The sequence below is a fragment of the Melitaea cinxia genome, chromosome 18, assembly GCF_905220565.1.
Source record: "Melitaea cinxia chromosome 18, ilMelCinx1.1, whole genome shotgun sequence".
Taxonomy (NCBI): domain Eukaryota; kingdom Metazoa; phylum Arthropoda; class Insecta; order Lepidoptera; family Nymphalidae; genus Melitaea; species Melitaea cinxia.
In genome coordinates, this window is record NC_059411.1 from 5,399,958 (window position 1) to 5,414,241 (window position 14,284).

The 14,284-nt window shown below is 30.2% G+C and overlaps 1 protein-coding gene and 1 long non-coding RNA gene across 2 annotated transcripts in view; both read right to left on the reverse strand.

Annotated features, from left to right (window-relative positions):
- The window catches only part of LOC123662465, a 102,476-nt gene that overhangs the window by 67,376 nt on the left and 20,816 nt on the right, over positions 1-14,284 (reverse strand). The window contains exon 3 of the mRNA XM_045597307.1: positions 12,838-12,942. Within this exon, the coding sequence (XP_045453263.1) occupies positions 12,838-12,942 (105 nt within the window). The remainder of the gene's footprint in view (positions 1-12,837; positions 12,943-14,284) is intronic.
- On the reverse strand, positions 1,547-12,576 carry LOC123661990. Its single transcript, XR_006744422.1, has 3 exons — positions 12,484-12,576; positions 9,074-9,081; positions 1,547-1,557 (listed from the first exon to the last, which is right to left on the reverse strand). It is a non-coding gene; the product is annotated as an uncharacterized LOC123661990 (long non-coding RNA).

Below are 14,284 nucleotides of genomic sequence, written 5' to 3' on the forward strand. Positions count from 1 at the left end.
TTTCAATTACAAGATTAACGATGGTTAAAAGATCAAGGAAAATTATTGTAATTATTCAAAAAACAAAAATTCTGACATATTTCCTACATTATTTAGCCCGACAATTTAGTATTTCTTATAAGATGAAATAAAACGTAGGTAATATGTTATTTAAAATTTCCTTTGAAGTGTATCTTTAAGAATTTTTAATTTTAATTTTAGTAATATATGTATACTTAGGAACTTAACTGAATATTTTAGCTATAATAATTTTCAGTCTCAACATCTTAAGTTCAAATTAGAAACTACACAGGTTATAACTTCCAAGTGATAAGGGTTGAAGTGCAGTCGTAAGGAGTAACAATTTATGTGACCGGTTAACGAGAAGGTCCAGCTTCCGCGTCATTATCATTAACCTACAAAAGTTAAACTAATACTACTGTGACTCGCGGCATTACTAGCTATGACAGTAATTACTGAAATAATTAATTATGGAAAAATACATAAATTTCAGTGTTACAATTTCTAGTAAATATAATAAATAAATAAAACAAAAAAGTTAAAGAAACTATGGTCGTGTTTGGGTATTCGTATACAAATTCAAAATATTTATTTCTGGGTCGGTTTTTATCAAAAGAAACTAAATCTGGTGGTTACACTTAGAAGGAAAATTATCCTTTAACTCGTAGAGGAATAGTGTAGCGGACTAATGTTAACTTTTTTCCTGTGTGAAATATTGACAGGCTGTTTTAGTTCATTTCAGTTACATTTATTTGTAATATGTAAGCGTACTTTTAAAAGTATGTCATCATCATAATTAGTAATTTACAAAAAAAAAAATCTCTATTATCCGTATTATTTTCCTGTTCTGAAAGAAGCAACGCATTTTCATATGAGTAATTTTTTTGGCTTTCGGAAAATTTTTTGGATACTTTTTATGAAATTTACATTCTAGTTAAGCTTGAGAATAAACAATAATATAATAATAAACATATTGACAACTTGTGAGCATTAAGATGTACGTAAAAATAATATATCAAGAACTGCATGTCTCAAAGAAGACTACTGAAAAGTCGGCCATGGCATAGATATCCAGAGTTGACTCATTAAATGAGTTATTCATGGCTTACTTAGCAATATAGACACACAAAACCGTTACTACTTAAAGCAACCTTTGTTTTCATTAAAGCACTTTAAATATTTAAATGTTGTAAAAATTCGAATTTTACTCACCAAAATTAGTATCATAAATAAAAATTGCTATTAGGATAAGTGTAATTAAATGTATGATGTTTAAAAAGCCGTGGGCGATTAAAAGTTCGTAAATGTTGCTTTGTAAATAATAAAAAAATAAGCCTTGATTTTAATAAATGAGAATTTTTGTAAAAATATGTTATTTATTTTTCACTACGATGCTTTACAGATTGTGAAGTTATTACTATTATTTATCTGTAGTAATATAATAAGATAAAAAATTTAATGTTATTTTTTATTGTAAAAAAATCTTATAATTTCAGTAGAATTTTACGGTAACAATAATCTTTTCAATGTTTAAAGCAAATCAAGATCAAAATAAATCTGATTGACTTTTTATTAGGACAGTAAATAATGAAAATTAATCTTTGTTTCAGTCAAACATTACATATACAAATGTTGTGAGAATTATGAGACTATGGGAGACTATTAGATAACTTTATATTTCCGCGTAGTCGTATTTACAATTTGTCTCAAAAATGTTTCACTCAGCGTTTGGTACGAATGTTCCCTAATTGAAAATGTTTACAACTACAACAGCGCACTGCAACAAACCTAAGTGAGCAACTACGAAAAAAATATTTTTTTTATGTAATTTTATTCTAAATACCCATGTTTGAATGTTGGTTCTTAGTTTAAGTAACATATGGAAATTATTATTTTATTAATTTATGTTTTATAGTATAGTTAACTATTAGTTATTGATTTAAATCTGAAGTCCATTTAAGACGCGGACTATCCAGCTATCATTTGTATAAAGTAATACAATATATTTATAAGAAGTTTGACAAGTACGTCATAATGTCAAAGCCACTCATACGACATACGTATTTCTTTTAGAACAAAGAAAATTTTCGTCTTTACAATATTTATATGATAAACAAGTGGATGCCATAAGTTATAAATAAGCAAGGGTGGAAGTCCCTAACGATGTGCGGTAAAGTAATGTCGGCAAACAAAGGATGTTACAATCTATCAAGGCCTGTCAACGATACCTTGGTGTGCGCATCATCATTATTTTAGAAGTAATCGTTCAAGAGTTAACTTTAAATATAAATTTTAGATACATGGAATTTGTTTTTACGTTTTAAATTATTTTATATTTTACTCCTTTGTTACGATTTTTAGCATGTCGTTAATATAGCTTTATAAAAATAAAGTTATTCCTAAAAATATCTATGGTTAATTAAACTTAATTAAACGATGACTATATTATTGATTACTTTCAGTAGTTGAAAGCAGAATTCAACAACGAATCTAGGGCATAAACAAGTAAACAATTTAAATAGCCCTTAAGCATGTTAAATCGTCCTCGAAACGCGATTCGAGTAACTCCAACCGCAGGATTAGTGGAATAAATTGGCATCTGAATGCACTGGAAATGTTTGTTGAAATAACCATTGAAACCCTTAATTGCTGCAAGGAAACTTCTTTATGTTTCCGAGTGGCATTTGTGTGTATTCGTCTTATTTTCCCGGGAGGACCACTGTATTACGAAAAATTCCAACTGTTCCGAGTTACATTTTTAATTTTACAAATGCAAAGACTAAAATTGTCTATAGTCTATTTTTCATTTTTCGCAATTTCGCAGAAGCTGAACGTTATGCATGATACATGTTTTGTTGCTTGTATGTGTTTATAAGCACATAGAGGACAATATGATACATGAAAAATTAATGAAGTAGTAGTAACATTTAATAAAAATAATAATTTATAATATCTATACATCTATCTGATTGATCTATTGATGTGTCTATTTGTAATATTAAAAAAACTGCTTTTTACTAAATGCATGTGGTTATGTACACGGTACCGTAAACGCATACCAATATAACATTTTTTTACAATTTTTGTGTCTAACTGTCGGTCTGTTTGTTCTGGCTAATGTCTGAAACGGCGGGAGCGATTTTGTCCGGACTTTCACTGGCAGATAGCTGATGTAATAAGTAAGTGTATAAGTAATGTAGTAAATTAGGTTAATTTTATTTTAGAAATTTATTTATTTTATTACTCTGCGAAGTGAACAAAAACTTTTTTGTTAAATTCCACGTGGACGAAGTCGCGGGCACAGCTAGTTAATAATAATTTTTATATAAAAATATGATATATTAGTGATACAGTGAACATAATTTCTATATTATTTTTAAAAGAGTAACTGTGGAGTTTCTCGCCGAATCTTCTCTGCAGAATTTACATTCCAAATCGGTGGTTCACCTCACTTATAACAATAATAAAGAATTTGAAAATTTTAATTTGTAAAATGACGATTCGAAAGTACCTTTGAAGCCTATTTAAATTTAGTTATTTTGATTTGATAATTAGACTTTAGTTATCTCAATATAAAAAAGATGTTTGTTGAAAATTAGCGCAGAATTATTACGCTGTATTTCATATTTTGGTAATAGATGTTGGTTTTGCAGTTTTGTAATTGATGACATTAATATTTATTTTTTCAACCATCGATGATCAAGTAAAAACTGAGGTAGGGAACAGCAGGTAATTTCCTGCTCATAGCTAAATAATATTGCTTTCAAGCAGTGTTGTGTTCCTGTTGATGAGTAAGTGACCAGAGCTCTTGGGGGAATTGGGCATAGGGTCGGCAACGCGCTTGCGATGCTTCTGGTATTGCAGGCATCCATAGGCTACGGCAATCGCTTACTATCAGGTGAGCCGTACGCTTGTTTGTCGAACTAGTTGTATAAAAAGATTTAACTATATCGTTATCGTACTTCAGTAAGAACCTAAAAAGTTATTTACGTGCTTTTCTATAGGTAGTAAAATATTGGAACTATTTTGTAAATTAGCATCTGTAATTTTATTTGAATGATTCTTCTTAAAAATAAAGAATTGTATTTTTTCTAAAAAAAAAAAAAACTGACTTAATTTACATATTACAAGGGTTATTTTGTTATTAGTCGTTACTTAGTATACAGGTTTTTCTATAGAAATTGGTAAGTGATAAGTCTACAGGTTATATAATGTCTTTGATTTATTGATTAGTGTCTTCAGTTTTAACAATATCCTTATCCTGGAGTCACGAATGTATATTTGAAATCGGTCTTTCTCAGTACACGGTGTCTATGCTCATTTACTAATGTAGTGTCCTCACAGTAACTACGTCCGCCATATTTGCTCCAAATGCTTCAAAACCAGAATAACGGAAGTAATTAATATTGATCAGTTTCGCATTTTGCCTTTGACGTTTCAAAATTTGTGGTAGTCTAATGGCTCAGCCATAATTATGATGATTACTTCGTGAAAGTTCGCGTGTATCTTGCTAAGTTTGGAAAAGTGTCCAATTCGTATCCAACTTTGATTATGCATTAATTTTGTTCGTGTAGATGTTTCTGAATAGGGATGGGGATGTGGGAATGAATAAGTAAGTGTATACGAAACTATTGCGAGTACATTTAATGAATGTTGAATATAATTAGTGGTTTAACCGCAATTTTCTTCCTATCAGTAGTCGTTCCGCTCTTTTGAACTATTTATTAAAGTTCTTCATGTTAACATAACGTAATTCAATCAGAGTTTATTTTTTCCCAGTTTTATTTTGATGAAAATTATAGGCAAAAGGAATGTTATAGTTTAATAGTTTATAAATTAAATTATATATTAAACAACAAACATTAATTATTATTTTTATTTTTTTCTGAAACTTAATCTAATATATAAAATTCTCGTGTCACGGTGTTTGTAGTTAAACTCCTCCGAAACGGCTTGACCGATTCTCATGAAATTTTGTATGCATATTGGGTAGATCTGAGAATCAAACAACATCTATTTTTCATCCCCCTAAATGTTAAGGGTAGTCCACCCTTAATTTTTTTAATTTTAGGTTTTTAATTTTTTTATGATACAACATTAAAAAATACATACAGCCCTAAATTTTCAACCCTCTACGATCAACCCCTATTTTTAAATAGCGTTTAGCGGCAAGACAGCGTTTGCCGAGTCAGCTAGTCTAATATATAAAATTTTCGTAATAAATAATAATTAACTTAAGTTAATTAATTGCTCACTATTCAAAAATATTTTGACCACGATTTTGCGTTCGCGAAACAGGCATGCAACAAAGTTTCATAATCAATTTTATTATTTAAAATTGTTGAACGATACAAAATTTTAATATTTTAAAATGAAGTTTTAATCAAGTTTTTAGAAATATTATTCATTACTAGTTGACTAAAGCGACGTAGCGATCTGGAATGTCAAACGCATAAAATTGAAATAATAATCAGATATTCTGGAATTTCCAATTTTATAAAATTTTCATTCCATATGAAACTTGCAGCATTGTAGACAGTTTAGTTTATACTAGTTAAATGTTTTATTTACGCTGTGTTCACTAGTATTTAATAATTTATTCAAAATTGTCACATAAATATAAATTCACATGAGATTAACTGTGACTTGTTTTTCAACAACACAGTTTATCTTAATTGTTAAGAAAGAACAATTAGCGTTGCAACTGAGATGTTGTGGCAAACGAAAAAAAAAAAAAAAAACAAAAATAAGGGGGTTTTATTTCACTCTAGTGTCCTTAATGTGTTTTTAATTTAACGAAAAAGGTATTTGTAATATTATTCTTAGAAAAAAAACGGATATAAAAATATTTCTACCACGTCAAAGAGTTCAGAGGCTTCATAGAGTTAATAGACATACTTAAATGGTACTTTTACTACTTAAAACTTACTTTTACATTAAATTAAAAAGACTCATCAGTCTAATGGTTTGCCGGGTCGTCTGTTGTTGCATAGTTAATCACTGTCGCTCGTGTACGTCTGTGACAAATAATAATTGATCATAATAAATTAATATAAATCACAGGGTGTACTTGTGTACGGTAGCACTTTATATTTCACTTATGTATTTAACTATTCACATTGCGAAGTTGGTAAATGCGTAGTATATTAATATCGGAATTTAGATAAATAGTACAATTTTAAAGTTTTTGTGTTGTCAATTATCCTCTTCAGTTTCAGTAATGCTACATTTTTTCAATACTAAATAGTATGCATTTTATCATAAAAACGGAACGGTCGTTGTACGGTTGACAATGATGTAATGAATATGAATAGAAGACAGTAAAATGTCTTTTTAAGTTAGTATAAAGTACGAATGTCATGGTTGAAGTTTGAAACAATGTTGCGAGATTGCTAGCAGAATATAAAAGCGAGTCTAACTTAAATTTGTTTAACATAAAACTCAATTACATGTGAAAAGTACAAACGATTCAAATTCAATTTTACAACATTTATACGTAGAGCAGTTTGTGAGCGTTCCAAAGTTGTTTCAAATCTTACCCCGCGTTGGACTCATGCATGTTTCATTTCTGGGTTATAAATTTTGTGAGCGGGACGTGTGAGATACAAATGACAAATGCCATATTTGTAGGCCGTCTGTATACATGTATTTGTTCGTATAAAGAAAATAATAAAAAAAAAACTTTATCATTCTTTTACTGAAATGGTGATTTTGTTTACATGTATTAAATGCGGAATATATTTAAGTACAAATATCTCGCCTTAGCCTATATAAATAAAACTAAATATTGCTAAGCGCACAACTCGACAATGGCTCGACAAATTCGGCTAATTTATATTTTTGCGTTTTCCTTAAGGCACAGAAGGTTTTAAGACAAAAAAAAAAAAAAAAAATAATTACTATTAACTTTAGACAGAACGAAGTCTGTCCGTGCCGCTAGTTTTAAATAAATAATATGTATTAGCTATTTTGAACTTTGAACGATTTCATCATTTTTTGTTCTAACGACTGTTAAAGTTTACTCTTAGTTTTACTGGTGTGATATAAAATATTAAAATAAAAAGTAACTGATGGTGCGAAAATATTAGAAAAGAAAGGTTATATCAAATAAATTATTAGAGTATTAAAACATTAGAATCTATGCAAGTTTTAGGTAACTTAAAATCAAATTGAAAAGTCATTACAAAAAATATAATTATAGAAAAAATTTGATAAATTTCTAAATTTGTTTCTAAGTTGTTTCTTATAAAATGAAAGAAAAAAATTGTAAACAAAAGTAGTAGTAGTCAAAAAGAATAGAATTTCAAGCGTTAAATGAACAAAAATGCACAAAGCGTGCGTACACTTGAGGGAAAAGGGCTTACATTTTTAATGGGAGCGTTTCATTTTTGGTAACTTTATAGCGCTGTTGCGAGCTTTGCAAAAATAAACCTTGCGCCATAGACCAGGATGGCGTTATGTTACAGTTCTTGCTTAGAACACAGACAAAACCTGAATTTGTTTTAGTTGAGGATTTTTATTTTGTTTCGAGGTTTGCGTATGCTGCGGTATTTTAAGTATTTTCGTGTATTTATTGTCTGTCTTGTGATGTTTTGTTAGTCGCTAAAAATAGTCGGAACATGTAAATTTTGATCATATTTTTTCTAGTTTTGTACTGTACATGAAGCTTATAAGTATAGTTAACGACATATCATGTGACACAAAATAATATTTTTTGGTTTCGGAATAAATTTTTTACGTAAAATAATTTTTGTTTTTGACGATTTGTTATCCTACATTTAGAAGAAAAACGGAAGATAAAATTTTTCCGATGTAAAAAGTAGGGTTACGGATCCTTAAGTGTAGTGTTTTTGCGTAAGGGCTGTCAAATCGTCATTTCTCAAAACGTCCCCGCAGGCAGGATAAAGGACGTGTGACGACGTCGTACATTTTTTACAGTGCGTTGAGCCTGGGTGTCTCTCTTGACAGGCTATTTAATGCCTCACTTCGATATATCCTCGCACTGAAGGGGATAAATCTTATGATATTCCACCCAATTTGACCGAATCACTAAACACTCAAGAAAAACAATTTTGGCTCTGTGACAAATTCATCATTATTATTGATTTATGATATCGATATTCTTTGTTTATTTGTGAATGGGATACAATTTGTTTTTCAATAACTTTAAGATTATAGAAAGTAAATATCAAAAATATTAAATTACAAATATCTTTTTGCCTATCAATTATATTTTTTATAAAAGTCGAAGCTATTTTGCCAAGCTAATTCTATATATTGATGTTGTTAATAATAGCAGATAAAATCATTGTTATGTATGATATAAAAACCTGCTGTGTGGTTACGGCAGTAAATAATATAGCCACCCCCTCTCTTCCCGTGGGTGTCGTAAGAGGCCACTAAGGGATAACACAGTGCCACTACCACCTTGGAATTTAAAAAACCGACCGATGGCGGGATAACCATCCAACTGGCTTTGAAACTGGCTTTGAAATACACAGGCCGAAGACGGGCAGCAGCGTCTTCGGTGCGACAAAGCCAGCCCTGCGTTCACCACTCCGCCTGCCCAGTGTGTTGACTATGGGCAACACACATGAGCTCAAGCCGTTTTTGGCGTCAACTTGTGGAGGCCTATGTCCAACAGTGGACTGCGATAGGCTGAAGTGATGATGATGACATATATATATGATACACATATGGCTGATGAAAGAACTATTGGTTTTTTAGCTTAAACAATACATTTTTACTTTGTTGTTTGTGTATAAAACTCCAACACTTTAACTGATATAGTAAGTACTGAACAACACATTGAAAAGATACTATGTCGATAAAGAATATTCGCACAAATACAGCTCATATACCTGTTTCAATGCTGTTTATTTACGTCCACGGAAACGTCACAGAGTTAATTACACGGCTTTCACCTAATGTGTAATAACAAACACGTCTGCTTAATGCGAAAAGTGTACGTAGCGTTAATCAGCCTATTTCAATCTTTGTTTCGACATTCTCTTTATTTAAACGTCAAAATCGCTTAAGCGATTTGCTCTAATATAATTTGAATCATTTAAACATAAATATCTATTTCAAACGCTGAATAAACATCGCCCTCCGTAGTTATGCTATTACAGCGTTGGAACACACCAGTAAATGCAAATTACGTCAAAGGCATGGTAGATGTACGGATAGGAAACATTATTAAGTACGCTAGAACGACATACGTTTGTAAAGGAGACCAATTCTATGAAAGGTAGGTACTTAGTCGAATGTGCTCTCCGCTTTATTTGCTTAGGTTATTAATATCGTAAAGGAATTCTTGCGAAGCAGATTGTACTCAAGAACGTCTGCTTCGCTATTTGAAAAAAAACAACATGTTACATTTGAAATTAAAATATTATTCTCGGACGTCGAATTATAATTCTATGATAAAATGCTGCAATATTTTTTTATTTTTCCTTAAAATCTTATGTTCAGTAACAAGTTTTTTTAAAATTGCGTGTGTCTTAAATTTACATTTTATTTAAAAAGTAATACAAGCGCCATGTTTTCTTAGAATTGTCATTTAAAGAAATTATTTTAATTAAGCCTTTTGTTGTACATATGAATTGTACATATTTATGAAAAATTTCTACAATATTTTTAATAGGCACGCGATTCCATTAACTCGGGAGAATGAGCGATAACTATTTTTATCAAGCAAAACGTATTTTGAATGTTGACAATATCTCGGTGCTGCAAGCTTTGCAATGCTTTCATAGAAGTTCTATATTTCTATTCTTTCTCATTAACTCACAAGTAAACTCATAAAAATAATGTCTTGGTTGTGTCAAAGTAAACATGTTTCATTCGCATATTATTGATTTATAAATTTGTTTCTACTTTTCTTATTATATTTTTAATGTAATTGTATGTATATTGTTGTGTGTATTTTCTTTTTATATTTCTAATGTAAATTTGCTTAATCTATGTAATAAAAGTTAAATTTAAACAAGCAAATATGAAATGAACCATCGACGTAAATAAAAAAAAAAATTGAGCGATAATTTAACATGATCGTGTCGATCAGCTGGAAAGGATTATCCTAACATCATTTTATTATAATGTATGCAAGTGTAATCTGTACTGTACTGTATTTTAAACCCCTGTCCTCCTTAAAACTAATATAAAGCAATATTCCTATGAAAAGGATCTCTAAAACTGAATTTGTAGGATGTTCAAGTAGAAAATTAGATTCTCATTGGTTAACTGAAAATAGTTAATATGCTTCTAAAAAATAAAAATGTTGGTAAAAAATTTAGTAGTTTACATTATCTAAAAGCCCTGTGGCCCATACTAGCTTATATATTATTTCAAATTTAGATAGTTAACAAAAATAACATTATGGAGGTCACATGAAACATCACACATGTGTATCGTGTGTTAGTCATATAACTTGTAATAGAATGTTTGTAGTTATAGTTATTTTGACAAATGTAACGATTTGTTGGCTCTTCCGCGTTGGATACGCTCCCTCTGTTAACCCTATACAAGTTTTAGATTGATGAGTTTTGCGCAATAACGCCAGTTTGCCGCTTTCGGCGACACGGAAGATAGTTCCAAGTTTACGACTGAAGTTATGATGTATAAATGTATCGAATAGTGTACATTGTATGCGATATCTTATACTATTAAACGAGCAATTCTTGTATATATATATATATATATATATATATATATATATATATATATATATATAATCTGAATCGGAAACGGCTCCAACGATTTTCATGGAATTTAGTATGCAGGGGATTTCGGGGGAGATAAATAAATCTAGCTAGGATTCATTTTTAGAAAATGTCGAAAATGTAATGAAAAAATGGCTACAATATCGTTAGAATACGAAGGTAAATTTTGCGATTGTAAACAAAGTAGTAATATCTCAGGTGGGGAATCGGCCGGCCGCCATCGATCGAAAAGACCACGGTTCAAATCTTCATATTTCCAAATCGATTATTATTATTTTTTTTTTCTAATTACACTCGTTATTTTTATTTAAATAGCCAGTTGTTATTTCTTATTATTGTCGGTAAAATCGAAAAATATTATTCATATTTTATCAATATTTGATTCGTATTTAAATAAGATTTCCAAAACACACGATTTACTAAAAATACCGAGCTAAGTTCGGTCACCCAGGTACTATTTGTTTTATTCAAAAATATATAAATTGGTTTTGTTCTTCACAAAATTACAATTAAACATATACTGTAAATATTGAAGAATGTATTATTAACACATTGCTAGCAAGGAAAGTATATTTCAGCGTAACTTTAGATTATGTATACATATATTAGATCATAACAAAACTATTAAACTTAAAATATTACTATTAGTTTAGTATATTATATTTGTAATAGACACCACTTTCAACTTTGTTCTTAAGCTCTTGTTAGCCAGTAAGTCTCTACTGCTTAGCAATAAGACTAACAAGATTTATCATGCATTTAGTATTGTGTCCCTTTTATATATGATTATGTAAATTATTTTAATTTTTGTCTTGGTATAATAAAGTGTGATATTAATATTGTTTCAGACGTATTTTGGATGTACATTATTGTGTTATATATTTCCAGTTTGTATGTTTTTATGTTTATGTTATGTTCTATGTTCCTATATCTCTTGGTTCCTCTGTTTCTTATAGGTATTCTATATATTCAACTATTCAACTACACCCTTGTATCTAAAATATTTCTAAATTTAAGACTACAAAACATAAGTTATCATTACATTTTTAACGAATGAAATACCTACTAGTGGTTTAAATGGCGTGTTGTAGTTAACTATTTATATTTTAATTTCGACAAGCCTGCTACGTTTCTAGCACAGCTAAATCCTACGTTACTCACAGACATCTGAGCCTGCTCCTCTGAAACAATGGCACAAGTGGGCTCCCAATCTATTCGTCACTTGCACATACAAGGTTATGAGGGGTGACGAGAGGGGGAGGATTCGTGCTTGTTAGGATTTTGAGGTTTCTAATTACAAAACATCTGTACATATATGAGACGGCTTTATTCTAAGATGTGCTTTGTACATCATATTCTTTGTCTTTCATTTATTAGATTTTTAAATATCGTATTTCGAAATAGACAAGGGCTTTAGTAACAGTTGCATATATTTTTTAACAAGCACCTTATTATGCATCTTCTTTATTTGAACGAGTTTTATAAATTTGTTTGTTAGTAATCGATAATACTAAAAGTACTAAGATGAGTTTAATATTTCTTTACCTAATAGAATCTTACAAAGTCTGCCAATCCATTAAGGCTATATCAATACGACATACACGTATATTTAGATATCGAACATCATATTTAAACTTATAACAGCGAAACAGATAAATAAATAGGATGAACAGATGAATGTAAAAGTTTATCCCATAGTTATATCACTAGGTCTTAGTAGCTTGGGGTATTTGATTATAATAAATATTATTGTTATCACTTTAGCCTAATACAGTCGACTTCGGACATAGGCCTTCACAAGTTCGCGCCAAAAATGGAGTGAACTCATGTATTTTGCCCATAGTCACCACGCTGGGCAGGCGGGTTGGTGAACGCAGGGCTGGCTTTGTCGCACCGAAGACGCTGCTGCCCGTCTTCGGCCTGTGTATTTCAAAGCCGGTAGTTAGATGGTCATCCCGCCATCGGTCGGCTTTTAAGTTCGAAGGTGGTAGTGGAACTGTGCTATCCCTTAGTTGCCTCTTACGACACCCACGGGAAGAGAGGGAGTGGCTATATTCTTAATGCCGTATCCACATAGCAAATTATAAGTTAATCAAAACATAATTATAGATACCGTTATCATGGTCAGGCAATGGCAGGCTGTCTGACGCGTCAGAAGCGAGCGCCAAGTCAGGGGACGACGCTCCCAGTAAAGCTGTTAGTCCATCATGCTCGCCGCCTAGAAAAGAATATTGTTTTTCATATCGCTTGAAGACATATCCCAAGAATTTTATTATTCGTAACATTTTATTTAAAATGCATTGTCGTGATATTTTGTAGACATAGTCTAAGGTACGTGATGTATTTTTTTTATGTTCAATTATTTCAGTATTTTTACTCAGAAGCCTTTTAGAAGGAAATGAAAATTAATTAATCCCTTTTTTATTATTTTGTACTTTCTTATGTAAAAGAAAATAGTGGACTATTATAGACTGGTATATTATTATAGACCACTTTGCTGTTGACATCACAGTCGAAAATTTTAAGTTATGGATGAATAAATTTAAAAAGGGTGTTTTCTCGAAAACTACTGGGCATTCGACGGACATAATTTGAGGTGTAAACACTCAAATGGAGTATTACATCTACTCAAAGTTTTATTTCAAAGCCCGATTATTGCACAGTATAAAGCTGTATCATTGCAACGTTTTTTATGGACTGGGTTATATTTCAAAATTTAACTAATATAAGTTTGAAATAATATTTTATAAAAGGAAAATTGAATTCATTTGACGGAACTTTCCCGTGTTGGCTGATTAAACCAAGCATACTTAATATTATATCTTAAATTAGGTTGTCTGATTGAGGTTATTTTTTTCATTTCGATTGGTTCATTGATGTTTTGAGATAAGAAAATTTTAGTTTTAATTATTTACAGATAGTTTTGGTATAAATCATGTCCGCGTGGACTTGTGCCAAGAATCCTGGCAGCATTTCCCCGTTGAATCGCTATGCCGATTTTCTGGCCAAAAAAATGCACCAGCCCTCTTGTAACCAGTGGAGGCAATAAGGCGAGGAGTTATCTCATTTAAAAAATTTTTTGCACTGCTACTCCAAGGTTCAAATATTTGTGTATATTTAGTTATTATTAAATATTTAGTTCTTAAGTTGTGAATTGTAAATATGTATAATGTTTATTAAACTATTGTTGATTGTTTTAATTATCCATAAATTATTTATAATTGAATATCTTTTGTTGTTCTATTAATTATAAAGTAAAATTTTATTCAATGTTAATTAAAATATATAATTGTTTTGTATTATGGAATACGCATTATATTATCTATAATAATATAATGAAGTAGGTAATAATTAAAATTAGGTTTAAAAAAATGTAGTATGTTTTATTGTATAAATTTGTTTATTATTTCTATTTTCATAGAAATTGAGACCTCTGACTAAAGTTTTCATGGCTAAAAGTACTCGAACTTTATTATGAATTGACAATACATAAGTATATGTATTTAGTAATGTAATTTAAGAAGTATAGACTGTATAACGTTTAATTGATTTAACGAATA